Source organism: Vicia villosa, unplaced genomic scaffold (genome assembly GCF_029867415.1).
Source record: "Vicia villosa cultivar HV-30 ecotype Madison, WI unplaced genomic scaffold, Vvil1.0 ctg.000364F_1_1, whole genome shotgun sequence".
NCBI lineage: Eukaryota > Viridiplantae > Streptophyta > Magnoliopsida > Fabales > Fabaceae > Vicia > Vicia villosa.
In genome coordinates this window covers 701,452-720,010 of record NW_026705165.1, presented here as the reverse complement: position 1 = coordinate 720,010, position 18,559 = coordinate 701,452, and the positions used below count along the sequence as shown (strand labels likewise).

The 18,559-nt window shown below is 30.0% G+C and overlaps 1 protein-coding gene across 1 annotated transcript; it reads right to left on the bottom strand.

Moving 5' to 3' along the window:
• Positions 1-8,790: 8,790 nt before the first annotated feature.
• Positions 8,791-10,627, bottom strand: LOC131627451 (heavy metal-associated isoprenylated plant protein 39-like). Its single transcript, XM_058898306.1, has 3 exons — positions 10,390-10,627; positions 9,894-9,969; positions 8,791-9,358 (listed from the first exon to the last, which is right to left on the bottom strand). Exons 1-3 carry the CDS (start codon positions 10,393-10,395, stop codon positions 8,991-8,993), a joined length of 450 nt encoding a protein of 149 aa, XP_058754289.1. The 5' UTR covers positions 10,396-10,627; the 3' UTR covers positions 8,791-8,990.
• Positions 10,628-18,559: the final 7,932 nt, after the last annotated feature.

Here is an 18,559-nt window from a genome sequence, read left to right as displayed (position 1 = left end):
AAATAAGAAAACAAAAGCAACCTAGGCCACGTACTAGCTAAATTTTAGGAAACAAACTTTACTACAAAACTTGACTAAATCAACCAATAAAAGTGCTATAAACTAGGACACTAATTTGACTAAGCCTTATCATTTTTATGATATTTATATTATTTGTCAAAATTTTATCAAAAAATTAAGATGAAAAAGTTGATAGAACAAGTAAACAAATCTTATACAAATCAAAATATTTGATAGTGTATATAAAAAAAACAGGTATATTGAAAATTTCAAAATTTTGACATGTAGAGTTATATACCTTTTTTATAAAAGTATCTATCTTTTCTGGATTTTTCAAATAAAGGTGAAAAATCCCGCAGTATAAAAATTACGTTTTCTTTTTTTCAAAATCAACCTTCATATTTTAGATTTTAGTGATATGTAAAAAATTTGATAGTGTAAATTAAAGGGTTAAAATTTTGCCGATAGTTTTGTACGATTGTGATTTGGAAGATAATGCATAATATTATTGTAACAGAAGACAACCGAATTCGAAGGAGAATGCACATGGTTTTGAGGTGCCCTCTTTACAATCATGATTTCGAAACTGCAAACCACATATTTCTTTTATGTAGGTACACTTTTCTTTTCGAGTAATGAATGAAGCGATTGTTTGACATGAATATTGATATAACTAGTTATGAAAACATTCTCAAATTTGCTGGTAAGCGTTTGAGTTCACAAATTTGGACTGTGATCAAGAATCTCATCATAATTATTCCTTGGAAAATTTGGCACACAATAAATAATATTAAATTTCAAAATGGTAAAATTGAATTGGATATCTTCATGTTAAACAATTATTAAATATTTTGACATCAAATGTCAACCTCCTCTGACGCCTAAAATGATACAAGTTTTTTTTTCAATAAACAATGATATAAGATATCGCACTAGGGGTACAACCCTTACAATAACAACTCTATAAAGAGTTGAAACAATTTAGGCTCTGTTTGGTAAGACATGTATTCGAGCTTATAGCTTATGTCTTATGTCTTATAAGCTCATATGATAATTTAGACCCGTTTGGTAACGGTCTTTTTATCACGAGCTTATAGCTTATTTTACTAGCTTATAGCTTATTTTTCAGACGCTATTTCAAATAGCGTTTTAGCTTATGTCTTATAGTTTATTATTTTTTCTTCCCTTTTTATCCTTATTATTTTAATTAAAATCCACTTTTAACCTTATAATTTATTTTAATTTAAAATCAAATAATTATATATTAAATATCTTTTATGTCATTTTACATTTATAAGTTAATTGAACCGCTAATTTTACCAAACACTTCAATTAGCTTATAAGCTATCAGTCTCAACCATCCACTATAAGCTATAAGTCACCAGCCATCAGCCATCAGTCATAAGCTATAAGCTATCAGCTAGCTTATCAGTCAACCACTATTTTTACCAAACAGACCCTTAATGGTAACTTGTACCAATCGTAGAAGCTAGTTCTAGAAGTAAAAGTACTACTACTTAACTATCTCCAAGAAAAGAACAAGATGTTGGAGTTAACGACTTCAAAACTAAAAGTAGCGTTATAAAAAATAATAGCATTTCTCATTAGCCAAATGCACCAAATTAGAGCAATCCAAATTGAATTTAGAATAACTCTAGAATTGGCTTTCCTCACCTTTTCTTGAATGCATCCAAATCTTTTGAACTCTTTCAAATTCAAGTCGAATTCGTCTCTCAACCAAGCATAGATTCTATCCCACACCGCTTTTGTAACTAGACATTGAAAAAAGAGATGTTCCAATGTTTCCGGTTGGTGAGAACAAAATAAGCAATCAAGAGATTTGAGATTAGATACTCCTCTATTTGTCAAAAGATCCTTTAGAGGATGTCTATTGATGAAAAATCTCCAAGAATTTTTTTAACCTTTTTCGGGAGGATAGCTTTCCAAATGACTTCCAACAAATTGATGGTGTTGATTGGCCAAGCTAAATCTTTAGCATTGGACACCAAATGAGACACGCTAGCAACGGAGAACACACCGTAGGATTTAGTTTCCAATGGAAATCATCATGATCGAGGATGTTCGGAACAATGTCATCCAACAACGCTTTTAAATCTCTCAATTAGATGTCAAAAGCCGAAGCTAATCCATTTGTGACGGGAAGGTTACCAAAAAGAACATCAAGATTCCAAGAATGTGCACCATTGTTCCAAGAGATGACATCGCTAACTTTGCAAAGTTTATTGGTTGAAAGATCGAACAAATACGGGAAGGAAACACAAAGAGTTTGATCATCCAACCAACAACTATGCCAAAAAAGAATAGTGTTACCTTTCTTGAAGTCACAATTGACCCAATCAATGAAGCCTTCAACGAAGTCCTCCTCTTTGAAGTCGTTAAGAATAATGTCTCTCCACCAACTAGAATCGTCCCGATTTAGTACTTCCACACAAGAAGCTAACACTTTAAATTTCGGATAGTGTTTTTCTAGTCATAATAAGATTAAGTGCAACATTGATGAAGCTTCAAGAGAAAATCCAGAATATCAACATGTGGTGCATATTTGGAGCTTTCTCAACTAAGATCTGAGTTTGCATCTTATTTCAAGCTAAATTGCATAAAATTATGTTTACTATAGCATATATTAATAGGAGAATTGGAGAAATCTTTGCCTTGTAGCTGACTCAATGTTAGTGATTCATGCATTTTTTTAATATGAATATTGTCCATTAACATTTTTTAATTAAATAATAAAAATATTTTACACATTATACATTCCTTTATACTCTGACATTTTCAAAAATACATTGTACAAATAGATTAATCAATAACAATTTTATTCAATTTTATTTTGTTGATTATAATACTTGCTAAGATTTACTTCTTATTATTTGTGTTTTTGAAAGTTCTTTTTTTGAAAAATAAGTTGTTTGGGTTCAATTATTGTTTTGTTAATTATTTGATGAATTAGATTTTGTGGATCACATAGAATCAAGAATCCACGTGTTTCTGCTTGACCTTTAATTTCTGTAGTATAGAGTGGTTTACATTATCTTGCACGTATATTCAACAGTGACAACATGCTTTTGACACTAATTAACACAATAATTTTTTTTTCTTTTTTTTTTTCTACTATGCTCAACTTTTTTTTTTCTTTTCTTTTGTTAGTATGTTTTTATCATTTTGAACTTTGCCACATATATGCTTAATTATCTATTACTCCTCTAAACATCAAGAAGTTTTCTGGATTAGTTTAATTTGCCTTTACACCTAGATTGCAATGTTGAAATTTGGAATGATTAATCACCACTTACGTAATCACCGACCAAATCATGCAAATCATGTAGTCAATGGTTTTTAGTGTTATATCATCATCACTGACGTCGATTGCTTCAAACTTGTCGTTACAGTCACAAATTTTTTTTTAAAATTTTTTTTTTTGATATAATATTTTTTAAATCTTTAAATATGTTGGTTGGATAATAGTGTTTGTAGGCATTTGAATTGATTTTGATGCTATGTGGTTCAATTTGTGTGTGCTCTAGCTCTACCATACCACTTGTTTACTATGCAAATAAATAGTGACATAGTTGTAATTATGTCTATTAAATGCAATCCTTGCGGAGACGGTACTCTACTATACATAGTAGTAGTATGTTTCGGTACACCAAAATGTCTGTCAAGAGGATTCAATGGAAGGTAACATAACAATAATGGATTGAGGGTTTGAATAATTAAAATTAAAGATTATATAGCAAAAAGTTACTATGATCGGATCATAAATGCCCTAGTAGATGGTCGGTAAGGATTTAGTGATTCGGCCAAACTTGCGCTTTGAGAAAAGTCGATTATGTAATGTGTATTTAAAAGAAAAATAAGTAAGTGTCTTTTTTAAATAAAAATATTTTTTTTTACAAATCGACTCTTACAACATTTGTATATGGATCTTTTGGGCTCATCCAATACCAAATGTTTTAGCAGGAATCTCTATATCATTGTAATTGTAGATGACTAGTTTTATTATACATTGACATCATTCTTATCTTAAAAAGAGACGTGTTTGGTATATTTCAATTTTTTTTTAGAATTATCGAAAACGAGAAATTATTAAACATTGCATCGATTCAAAATGATCATTATGGTGAAATTTATAATGAGAAATTTGAAAAAGTATTGTAATGAGAATGTCATTCAACAATTTTTTTCCACTCCACAAACTCCTTAACAAAATGAGGTAGTGTAAAGCAAGAATAGATTTGTAGAAGAACTAAAGATGATGATGCTAAATGAGACTGACCTTCCAAAATAATTTTAGGTAGATGATGTAAGCACTGCTTGCTTTGTAATGAATCGGGTCATGATAAGACTAATTCTAAATTTGACGCCCTATGAGTAGTATAAAGGAAGAAAGTCAAATATTTCTCATTTACATGTAATTGGATACAAATGCTTTGTCCTTAATAACATGTGCATCAACTTCGATCAAAACTGCAGACGATCAAGAAAAGAACCAAAACCATTTATGAATATATGCTATGTGTTTAAGATATTGCTGACTCACTAATGGCACTTGGAGATACAATTTCTGAACATGATCAAGTGGATGCAATATTACAAGGACTATCAGAAAAATATAATATGTTCATTATGATGGTGTACGGAAAAAGTGAATCTATGGACATATATGATGTTGAAGCTCTTTTTTATGTGTAAGAAGACCAAATGGATTAGTTTTTCCAGAAAAAAGCTTCACCAAGTACCACAGCTAATGTTTCTCAAGCAATGGTGCACATAAATGTTAGAAGGAATACTAGCTCAGGTAATTCTCATCAATACTTTCATGGCCGAGGCAGGTATTTTCGTGGTAGAGGGCATGTATTCTAAAAAGACGCCAAGTGAGAAACCGTTGAATTTTTTTTAAATGAACGAATAGAGATTCGAATTGAGATCCTTATAACTATAATTCCTTTGTTTTTCAAAAAACCGAGAGATGAGATTTATTATTTTTTTATGGATAAAACATGGCGTTTAATTATAACTATATTACCTCGATTTTTAAGAAAACAGAGGTAAAAGGTTGTTTATTTTCGTTAAAAAATCAAACATTGCGCTACTAGAATCTACAAATATCGATTTTTAACATGTTCGAGGTGAAACATTCATCATAAAAAGTGTTATTTGTAGTAGTGTTAGTTTATAAGATAAAGGATGACACTCTATATAAACTCTTTTTAAGCTTTATGTATAACCAATGTGAGACTAAGGATATTCCTAACACACTCCCTCACGCTTATTGAGTTTGATGCGTAGATATTAACGGTGACCGGTCCATGGTCTGATTGATACGCTCTGATACCATAATAGAGTTTAGCCTAACTCATCTTTATAAAACCGATTTGTAATTAATATGAAGAATATCACCCTACATAAATTATTTTTAAACTCTATGTCTAATAATATTGAACCTAGGATATTTTTAACAAACTCGAACTTTTAATTTCGTAAAGTACACTGACCTATTTAAGAAAATCTCGGCTTAACCCAACGTATTTTTATTTCTAAACTTCGGTATTTCTACCTTTATATGTGGTTGGTTGATTTTTTTTTTTGTTGAGGTTGCGATCAAATACAAAGGATTCTTTTTAATGGTGCCCTACTTAGGGGTGTGCAAAATATCCGGTTTTGATGTCCAAATCCATAACCAAACCTAAACCACTTTTAAATATCCGGATATAATTGAATGGTTATTAACCGGTTTAGTTATCCATTCATATAATCCGGATATAATTAAATGGTTATTAACCGGTTAAATTATTTTGGATTCGGTTATAATCCGGTTATTATCCAAATCCAAATATTTTAATTCTCAAAATATAAAAAAAAAATTGAAAAAAATTATTTTCGGAAAAATTAATTTTTAAAACTGGATTTTTTTAAAAAACCGGTTATATAATCATAACCAAATTTATAACCGGTTTTATAACCAATTTTGATTAAAATGTGGTTATGGTTATAAATCCAAACCATATAAATGGTTTTAAAATGATTATGGTTTGATTTTTGAAAATAACCAACCATGCACACCCCTAGCCCTACTTGGTAGTATTGGTGCCTTGTTAATAGGGATTGTAGATGAATGATTTGGAGTCACTCCTTGCAACTATAGTCGAATGAAATTGTTTTATTGTAAATTGGTCTATTGTAAGTAGGGGTGCTCAAAACCAAACCAACCCAATAGAAAACCGCAAACCAAACCAAACCAAACCGAAACCGCAAAAAATCGCATTTGGTTCGGATTAGTTTGGGTCATTTTTTAACAAAACCGCACGGTTCGGTTCGGTTTGCGGTTTGTATTCTGTAAACCGAACCAAACCAAATCAAACCGCATTATGTTACAACCTAAATTTTACTTAACTCACATCCAACCCAAAATTAAACCTATTATACATTAGCCTTATGATTACGAACAATTTTCTCATCCTTACACATATAATTTCAGTCCCGATCTTCTCAAATCTCTAATAACATTATTTCACCTTCTTTGCCACATACATCTTCCCCCTTCTTCTATAATCTTTACTCTCCTATATTCTTTCTTTTTCACCTTCTCATTTTTATGTAAATGTTTCGTATTTCAGTTTCATTTTTATCGCACATCTTCTTCTCTAATCTCTCAACACTTTTTCTTTTTCTTTTTCACCTTCACTAATCTTTCGTCTCTTCTATTTTTTTGTTCATTATAATAATTTTTATATTGTTTTATGCTATTATTTTATGTTTAATATTGCACTTTTGTCTAATTTAATTTTTACATATTACATAGAAAATTGTTGTCAAAATATGACGAGTTTTGTTGTTATTTGTTAGTGTATGAATGTCTAAATATAAAATTATGTTGTCATATATATGTGTATGTATGGCTAAATAAAATATTTGTAAAAAATCGAACCAACCGAACCGAACCAAACCGCATTAGTTTGGTTTGGTTTGGTTCGGATTTTTTTTAAAAGTCAATCAAACCAAATCGCACTATTTTTCTCTTGCGGTTCAGATGATTTTTTCGTCAAAACCGTCCAAACTGCACCGCGAGCACCCCTAATTGTAAGATTGTATGTTGATTTTAGAATTCGTACCTACGAATATGGATGCCATGTGTTTCAAGATTATTATAATTATGGATTCATCTTATAAATAAAGTCGATTTTGACACATTAACCTACAAGGTTAGTTAAATTAAATAAAATTAGCAATATTGTTATATAAATGAGGGTGTAATTATCATTTTAATTTGTGTTAGCTTCAAGTGGAATTCATGACTTTTGAAGGCTGTACTTGGATGTTTGCTTGATGTCTCGTGCTTCTATTATCCTATTGTCTCTAACAACAAGTTATTAGCCAACATGCATGCTCCCTTCCTGTCCCTACGAAGGCATCCTTAAAATAAGGTGTACATACATGATGTCATTACTCTCCACCGACTTTCATAGATAGCTGAGAAGTGGATGAGGAGTAATACTTGAATAATATCATTGATAAATTTAATGCATTATTAACCACATGATTTTCTTTGGTTTACATGTGCATGAAAAATGCTTGTATGAACCGACATAAATAAAATCAAAGTTTATGTATTAATTGCTGTCTTTTGGAGTGAAGAATAAACAATAAAGTAATTTTTATTTATTTTATGAAACAGCAAAGATAATATTTGAGAATGAGGTAAAATAATCATTATTTAATCATAAGTACAAATCAAAAACATGGACATCATCAACACATCTCCATATACATAGATGTCTTCTTGAGACAACGAATACCATGATTCCATGTGTTTTTATTACCACACATTAGTAAAACAAAATGCATAAGAAAACAACTTTGAAAACAAAATTAGATCTCACCCTCATTATGGACTACTATGCCTTTTCAGCCACCATATGGCCTACAAGAAGGACACTACAATACAACAGCCACAAAATATAAAAAAGGAAAAAGTCGAGTTTCTTTATGGCTTGGGGATAGAGTGGTTGAGGATATGTAAACATAATCTCTTCAAAACTTAAAATATTTTGTTTTTAAATTGTTAATTTTTAAAGATTAATTTTTTTAATATTAATATATAAATATAAATAAATATTATCGTCAAGATCGAATATTAAACTAATAATTTATATTTATTTAGTTTAACTTTAACATATCCATTAATTATCTCACTCATGTGTGTACGGAAAATTAAATAATTAATTTAAGTTATATTTTAATATTTTTTAAAATAAAAAATAATTATATGTGTCGGTTTTTATTCTCGAATATGTGAGAAAGTCTATTATAATCTATAAATATCAAAATCACGATAAAATTGATTTTAGATTAGTCGGCCATAAAATCACATATCGAATTTTTAAATTGAAAAACATATAAATTAAATCAAATACTATTTTAGAATTTTTAAATTACATATAAATTAAATCAAATAATATTTTAGAAAAACATCTTATTTGATACTAGTTGTTTAAAACATTTGTAGAAATGTATGTTCGAATTCACGATACGTCACTTACTTTTTTTTTTTTTTATAAAAACTAATATTAACTGTATATACTAATCTTTTGAATCATTGAAGATCAAAATTGACGGGAAAAACTCTAAAAAATTAAACACTACTACATATTTAAAGTTGAATTCGAAACAAGAATCTATAGTTAAACTAAAACAAATCTCTTATAATCTCTTCTAAATGGTGAATAAAACAAAAAAATTAATTCATACATAAAAAAAAAAATAATAACATTTATTCCAAAACCAAAATTTCCAAAATTTTATTTCTTTCTCTCTACACATATTAATAAAGTCTCAACAAGGCACAACCATATATTATTTACAAGTAGCTCCTACATTGTTGAATTGCATGTGGCCACCTATGATAATATGAGGCTATGAGAGAAAAGATAATTAAACCCATCACCATACTCATATAATATTCCTATTATTTAACAAATCACACATGCATTGGGATTCTCTTCCATACTTTGAACATGGTAATGTGTTGTCATATATGGATTATATGCCCTATAATTCCTCACCCATTCTTGAACAGGATCTGGTGGTGGAGGTGCTTCTTTTTTCTTCTCCTCTTCTTTCTTCCCTTCTTCTTTCTTTCCATCTTCTTTCTTCCCTTCTTCTTTCTTCTCTCCTTCCTTCTTTCCTTCTTCTTTCTTCTCTGGCTCCTTGGCTGGTCCTACTGCTATTATTTCTGTGTGCCAGAATTTTCTTAACTTGCTTACCACATTTACAGGATCTACTGTTCCTATCACTGTCAGTTTCTTGTCTTTCATGTCCATTGAAATGGCATCAATCCCTAATAAAATATATTGCATATAAAATAACAAGTTAGCCTTTTTATTTAAATAAAAAAAATTACCAAATTAATACAAAATTTATACTATAGACTTGATTGGACTATTGCTACACTAGGATAAGCATAAAAGAATTGATCCAAAATTTCTCATAAACAAAATAACTCATCGTAAAAACGGTTGCGACAAACAATAGAAAGTGTTGATACTGTTATTTATCATTTTTATAAAGAAAAGTAAATTATATTCATACTAATTGTGTTGACCAGTTTCCCAATATCTTTATATTGATGATCGCAATCAATATTTCAACATCCGTTTCAACCGAAATCGCTAAAGTATTTATTAAATCTCAATTATTAGATTAATTTAATAACCTATGTTTGGAGAATTAGAGTATAAGGTGGAAAATTGGGCAATAATCATAGAAGTTTAAGATTGTGGAGATCTTTAAACCAATAAATTTTGATATCAAATTATGCTCTAATCCATTTTTTTAAGAGAATAGAAAAAAAAAGTTGAATAATAATTTTGTACCTGAAAGAGTTGAGACTGTTTTGAGAGCCTTCTTCTTGTCTTTGTCATCATGCAATTCTAATTTGAGTACAAACTTCTGCAAGAAGAAATCATAAACTTTTTTCAAATTTTAATAATAATAAACCTTAATTTGAAGAAAAATCAAGAAAAAAATTAAACCAACCCAAAATTATAAAAAAAATAAAAATTATATACACTTGAAATTGAAACAAATATTTTTCTACCAACCAAAATCTATATACTTATTGGAAAACATAGATTCTCTATACATTAAATTCTTTTCTGACTATCCTAGATCTTTACATAATGAGAAAAACAGAAGAAAAAAAGAGAATATCAAAAGAAAATTAAGGGAAAAAAGAGAAAAAATGAGGCATAAAGAATAAAGATCATGACTAAAAATAAAAAAGGAATCATATTTTCCTATAAAAAGGAATCAATAATTAAAAAGAAAACAGAATAAACAAGAATGAAACTTAGAAAGGGTGAACCATACCTTCATTCTTTTTCTCTATGTTTTGCACTTTACAAGCAAATCAAGTAATGATATGTTGGAAAAATATTGAAAGAAAGGTTTAGAGTTTAGAGATAGAAAAAGAGTGAGAGAATGAAAGAAGAAAACTATAATAATACTAATAGTAGAGTATTATTAATTAATATATATTATAATTATAGAATATAATATATGATATGAAAATGTAAAATTGATATATTGAAGAGGTGAAAAAAAAATGGTGGAGTAGTTGAGTTTGAAGTAGCTAAGAACCACCCTTCTATTTTATGAGTATAGCCCCACACAAAACATAGCAGTAGCTGGTTTGATTTTGACTGGATGGTTGGAGGCTGCCACAATTTTTAATTATTTATGGAAAGTTTTACTTTATAATAAATGTTTATATTTTCAATGATTATATCATGATAGATACATGCATTTTGTATTTAAATGTAATTAACTAACCCTGGTTAATTCTTGCTGATCTCATTGTGATAGGACTAAACATAATTGGAATCTTTGGGAAAGATTGTGTCATTAGAGATGGCAATAAATAATTTTTTTTTTTAATCTAGTAGATAATGAATGAATATTTGCATGGTTAAGCTGTTAAGGTACTCATATTAATACTTCCTCCGTTTTTTATTATAAGTCGTTTTAGACTTTTCACACAGATTAAGAAAAATAATAATTGTTGTATGAAAATGAGAAATTATGAAGGTTTTTACAAAATTATCCTTCATTAATAACATGTGAAAGATAAAGTTATATAATTGAAAGGAGAGAGAATAATAAATATTTAAGGATATAATAGGAAAAATAGCATTAATTATTCATTGGAATTGTAAAGCGACTTATATTAAAATACAATTTTTTTCTTCCAAAACGACTTATAACAAAAAACAGAGGGAGTATATTTCAATATTTTATTCTAATATTTTTTTTAAATACAAATACTAATATGTTTTTGAAAATGCTATGACGTGTATCTTTTATTGAAAAATACTAATATGTTTAAGATATTGTTTAAGAATTAAAACAATAATTCTTTGTATAGAAAATTGTTGGAATATTCAATGATACTCATTAATGTTGTAAGAATTTGTTAAAAGAAATGTGCTCTATGTAGGAGTTAGAAATGTGCAATGAAGTATAAAGCCAAAAAAAAAATGTGCAATGAAGTTCTCAAAAGGTGAAGTAAACTTTTGCTACGGTGTTAAAAGGATTAATCTTTAAAGTTAATACTTTAACGTTCATGGTAGTTGTTGAGTGATAAGTGATGTGAGAGTAAATTATGATTAAAACATATTTTAAATCTTGTGTGAGATTTCTTATATATAAGGAACGGTTAGAGATCCTCTTGTTTTTCGGAATGGTATGAGATAAACGGTTAAATTGTATCCAACGACAAAAGACATTTAGTGATATAGATCAAATATGGATTTGGAGAGCTTATGCATTTCACCTCAAACATTTTATGACTTTTGGGTCAATGATTGATTTTCTGTTATTACATAATTTCACATTTTTAGAAAATCATGTGTGTTTATGTTTTAATTGAAAAAGTTATGTCCTAAATTTCTTACCATAGACACTTTAATCAATTTTCAAAGTTGTATAAGAAAAAGAAATTTTTAAATCTCACATTGATTAACTTATAAATTTAGTTAGTTTCTAATATTATATAAGCAAAAACTTGTGCTTCATTTCAAGCACATAAAAAATCATTCCTATTTTTAAAGGTCCAAGATTGAATGGCTTAAGCTGGGAGATGGGAATAATTCTTATTTTCATGCTGCTGTATAATCTAAACATGTAGCTAAAGGTTTACATCTTTTGTATAAGGAGGATGGGACTATGATTACATCTCAAGATGACCTAGAGCAGACTGTAGTAGATTTTTATAAGGACCTTATGGGCACTGCTGCCAGGGACATTACAAATATGGACATTACTGCAATGAGAGAAGGACCTCAGCTGACCTTTGATCAAAGACAGAGCTTGGTGACTCCAGTTAGTGAGAAAGAGGTGGAAACTGCTTTGAAGGGCATAGGTGACCTTAAAGCACCAGGGATTGATGGTTTTGGGGCTAAATTCTTTAAAGCTAGATGGAAAATTATTAAGTATGATGTAATGAAAGCTGTCAGAGATTTTTTTGATAATGGTAATTTGTATAAAGCTGTTAATTGCACTATTGTTACTTTGATTCCTAAAACTACCGAAGCTAGGACTATCAAGGATTATAGGCCCATAGTTGGTTGTACAACCCTATACAAGATAAACTCTAGGATACTTACAGGGAGATTGGCAAAAGTCATTGGTAGTGTTATTAGTCATAGTCAGGCAGCTTTTGTACCTGGTCAGCAGATACACAATCACATTCTCCTTACCTATGAGCTTTTGAAAGGTTATTCTAGGAAGGGTGAGGTCCCTAGATGCATGATGCAGCTGGACTTACAAAAAGCCTATGATATGGTAGATTGGGGGCCCTTAAGACTATTATGAGAGAGATAGGGATGCCCCATCAATTTGTTAGTTGGATTATGCTTACAGTGAAGATTGTCTCTTACAAATTTAATGTGAATGGGGTCTATACAAATTATATGCCAGCTAAGCGTGGGATTAGACAAGGGGACCCCCTATCCCCTATGCTATTTGTTATAATGATAGAGTACTTGAATAGGCTCCTTCATAAAATGCAAATGGATAATGATTTCAAGCATCACCATAGGTGTAAAGATCTGCAGATTACTAACATTGCCTTTGCTAATGATGTTTTAATGTTTTATAGGGGTGATACTAATTCTGTCATAATGATGTTGAAAGTGCTGCAGGATTTCTCTTTATCTACTGGCTTGGTGGTGAATCCCAAGAAGTATAGGGTGTATTTTGGAGGAGTTGATGCAGACACTAGGCTCAGGATAAGGGAGCTGGCCATATTTCAGGAGGGTGACTTTCCTTTCAAGTACTTGGGTATACCTATGACTAGCAAAAGGTTAGAGATTCATCACTACATGCCTCTTGTTGATAAAATTGTCTCTAGAATCACTCATTGGAGTAGCAAACTGTTGAGTTATGCTGGGAAAATTCAATTGGTGAAAAGTATATGCTTTGCCACTGCTAACTATTGGCTTCAATGTCTCCCTCTGCCTAAACATTTTATCCATCAAATAGATGCTATTTGTAGGTCATTTGTTTGGACAGGTAGTGCAACCATTAAAAAGAAGAGTCTTGTGGCCTGGAAAAGTGTGTGTAAACCTAGGAAATATGGTGGACTGAATATAATTGACTTACAAATTTGGAATAACCTTGCCATGATGAAATTGTTGTGGAACATTAGCAAGAAAAAAGACAATCTATGCGTAAAGTGGATAAACTATTACTATCTGAAAGATCAAGATATCTTGTAGGTGGAGGAGAAAAGTCAGCATTCATGGATCTTTAAAGCTATCCTTAGGAAAAGAGAAGAAGCTATTGGTATGCAGAGTTGGAATGCTATGCTGAAGTTTAAAACTAAGCTAGTGTATAAGCAGCTGAGGTCTGTTGATGTGCAGGTTCCTTGGTACAAATTGTTTTGTGGCAACAGTGCAAGGCCTAGAGCTCTCATCACTCTTTGGCAAGCGTGTCATGTAAAATTGGCAACCAAAAGCATACTGTATAGATTTGGCCTTGTGGGATTCCCTACTTGTTGTTTTTGTTTGCAGGAGGAGACTCTGGATCACCTTCTTTTTTAATGCAGTGAGACCAACAGAATTTGGCAGTAGGTTCTGATTTGGATTGGAAGCAATCATGTGCCAAAACCTTGGGCTGAGGAGATGCATTGGCTGATTCAGAATTGTAAAGGGAAGTCTATAAGAGCTAGCATTTTGAAGATGGATCTTGCTGAATCGGTTTATGGGATCTGGCATTATAGAAATGCTATTAGTTTTGGGAAAATTTTTGATATAAATGGTATTGTATCGAATATTATTGATATGGTAGTGTATAGGGGGTGGGCCAAGGTGAATCTTAGATCTCATTTGGCTACTTTGATGTTATAGTCGTTTAGGTTGGCTGGACCCATTGTGGTCGCTTTGTATTAACTGTTTTTTGAATTATTATATAGTAATTCGAGTAAAAAAAAATCATTTTTGAGTTTTTTTTCACTCCATTCTCTTTGCGTTGTTGAGTTGTTGAAGCACTAATTTCTCCCTCTTTCTTCTAAAGCGTTGAATTTTTGTAGTATCTCTTGAATCATCTTTAAAGCATTATTCGAATTTCTCCTCGTCTGATGAATTATTTAGGGTGGTCAAACGACCATTATTGACTTCTTTTTGGAAAATTATTCAAATTTCTCTTCGTAGTTAGTCCAAGAAAATATTAAGGGTTGTCAAATGGCTATTATATGAAGTTAGAACGATTCACCATAGTAGAATACCACACAATTTGACTAAGTTATTTTATCATGGGAACTTCGTTGTTGATAGTATGCTTTCACAAATTTAGACAGAACGCTGCAAATTGTCTCGAAGTGAGTGACCAATTACATGACTCAACCCGTAATTTTTTTAGTGTCATACATTTATTTTCAATTTGTTTTAGAAATTAAAAAGAAACAATTTTTAAGATGCTTCTTTTTTCATGTCTATAGAAGAAATTATTGATAATAGTTCAATTGTTTCCGACTTCATCGGTCATTTAAGTTTGAGGGAAATCACTTCAATTAATTACAACAAAAGACTCCATTTTTCTTAACTATGAGAAAGGTTGTCACTATTTTAACTAAGGACGTGCCATTCGTGAACTAAACAATTGATAAAGGCGAAAAATGATAAAATTATTAAAGAAGAGTTAATATGGCATGAGAACGACTATAAATTGAAAAATAAATTATGAATGATCTAACTAATGATTCATATGATCTCAGAAGCTTTAATAAGAAATGTGGCACTGAGTAAGCTGGTGCAAAAAAATATGTTGTGAGACACTACCTCAAATAGAAGCCTACTAATGATAAATTCATGGAGTCTAAATCTCACGAAATCCAGAAGATAACATACAAAATCATCAATGAAGATATGAGGTTAGATGGAAATTTTCAAGTAGTTGTTGTTATTGAAAAACTACCCCTCTTGAAAGAGTTTTCTTATACACAAGACTAAGGAATTTTGCTTAGAGAGCTTGATAACCCACCCTTATATTTAGTTTTTTCAAACAATAAAAATAAATTCATGCATACTGCTCTAAAGCTAATCGACAAACAACACAAGAATCAAAATTGAAAAAGGAGTAAAGCCAACAATAGTAACTGCAACATGAATAACCACCTTTCCAGGAGTTTTTTTATTCATTAAACAGAGCTTTTAGTGACTCTTCTTTATATCATGTGATATTTGTGAAAATTATTTCATTTTCAATTAATATTTAGTTGATAAATTAATTAATTTATTACAAATTTTGAAATGAACAATTAATCCATAAATATCTGCAAGTGAATACTGCAAAATTTACTTAGTAAAAACCTAACTAATGAGCATTCAAAGGCACATGAAGTATTCTAAAGAATTATTCGATTGGGCTTTTTTGCTTATAAAAATTGCTTTGAAGAATGTTTTGAAAAGCCATTTTATAAATATTTTAGTATGAGAATGAATGAAATTATACGTCAGCTATCTTTGTTTGTTCAAGAACATTCGTTGAAGACCTTTTGGATATTCCAAATCCAATTTCAATATTCAAAGACACTTTCTTTTACTCAACCAACAATTTTGAATCTTCAATGGTTCCAATTTCAATGGTAGCTTTACTTAATGAATATGTTAATGAAATTTATTTTCAGTGCGGTGGATTACTTATATTAAGGTTGGTTCATTCAAATAATGCACAAATAGTTTTTTTTTTTTAAAGAGAAAAGCTACCTCTGGTTTCTATTAATGAAACTTTTTTGAAGATTTTATTTCACTACATGAGATTCTACATTTCATAGGTTCACACCAAGAACTAATTCATTATTGAATATATTAGCAAACTCAATCCAATTAATATTATTTGATTGAAAATGTCAAGTACAAACATATTATTTTAGTTATCAAAATTTAATTTTCTAAATACAGTTTAAATTTGTAAATAAAATAATTTAATACATGTTTGAAATCATAATGAATTTAACTTTTTTTTGTTAAAATTATAAGGATAAACTTTTTCTATTATTTTTTTTAAGAATCTTTTTATACACTAATTTTTATAACAATCTTAATTTTGTAAGATTAAAACTAAAGATTGATACATCCTTTTGAAAATGATCTCAGAAAGTAGATGTGAAGTGAGAAAGAGATGCACAAGCAACCAACTAATAATATTATAATATAGAGTATTAGTGGTAAGTATTACGTACTAAATAATAGAAAAGTATTTGTGAACTTCATCTCATATTTATTTATTTATGGAAGTTACTTTCTTATATTGCCATCATATATATATATATATATATATATATCACTACAAGAAAATTGACTTTTCGTGACACTCATTATATGTCACTAAAAGTCAAAAAACTGTAGGTAAAAGTCTACAAAACATTTAGTGACACTCCCCTTTAGCGTCAATTATAAGGGGGCGTAGTGTGACGCTAAAGTGAATGTCACTATAACTTTTAGCTACAGACAAACGTTTACCTACAACTATTATTACTGTCACTATATGTTATCTGAGTTTATGAGTGGTAAATTTATACCTACGGTTTTATATGTGTCACTAAAACTTATTTAAATAATATTTTTTTAAAAAATTTATTTTATATATATAATTTTGATTTTTAAAATACAATAAATTTTAAATATTTTTTAATAGTATTATTATAATAATAAAATTATTCCTTAAAAATACTTTACAACTCATTTTCAACCAATGTAAAACTAAATAACTAAAATTCATATTATGAAAATTAGAACTACATAAAAAAAATTATATATTTAAAATGTTACAATACAACTTCAAAAATATTATATCCTTAAAATTTTAGAATACAGAGAAATGCTTGACAACCAAGTGTTCTTCCTAGTCATTAGTGAGGCTCTTGTAGATTGACGCATCCTCAGATATTGTCACATCATGCTGCTGTATAATCAATACCGATGACACCATCCTATGACCTCTTGTTGAAGAAGTAATAACGTCTCCAATGGGACCTAACTTTGGATGCTCTGTTGTCCTCTCTGCTAATCTCGTCACCATATTCGATGGAAACCGACCCATCCCAACAATTATGAGATGATAGCCCACACTTTCTCCTAATGCTACCACTTCCTCTACAAAGTGAGTCGTTTTTCAAGATGAAAATAACATCCAATGCAAATGATTAGATAAGAGCTTAATCTAACATCCACAAGTGTGCCTCAAATCAATAAATCAACAGGTTCAGCAGAATCTTACTTGTGAATAAATGTATGAGCATTGGACCACAAGAACAATAGTGCAAGAACCAGAATCAAACTGTGACAAATGAGAGTAAGAAAGTGATACTCAAGCAGCTCAAAAAACACCCAAAGAGCAGTTGCTACACCGAGTGCACCAGCAGATATCTTCTTGTTCTTCCATAAGAAGACATCAGCAGCTGCAATTCAAAGATGACCACAAGATAAATGAGCAATAATAAAACAAAAATCAAACATTCAACTTTTCTTCTAGACGCATGCATCATGATTCATGAATCAATAACAGGTGAGAGCCAAATCAGCAAAACTATTGCAGTAAAAGTAAGAATCACAACATTCCACACCCAGTTTAGATTCAATTGGTAAGTTAGATTCAACACTAGTAAATGATGATGAACACTGAAAGATCTTCAATTCAATACCATACATAAATAACTTAAAAGATCTACACCAAACACGATTTTCATTTACAAGTAACAATAAATCAAAATGTAGCATTCAAAACTGATTACTTAAAGGGTTTAATTTAAGGCATGACTCCGCACTGAGACAGACAGTTGTTTGGTTGAATTCTTGGACAAATTTTTGAGCTACATGTACCATGAATATCCTCTTTAGTTCTTGACTCGAGAGGATATTCCCTCCATTCAACAAGATTGAACATCTTTGCGAAAACTTCAGGGTTACAACTTGCTTCAAACGGGCTTCTGATAGATTTAGAACCAAAGCTTGAGTGGAATCAGTTGCCTTTAACAATATGA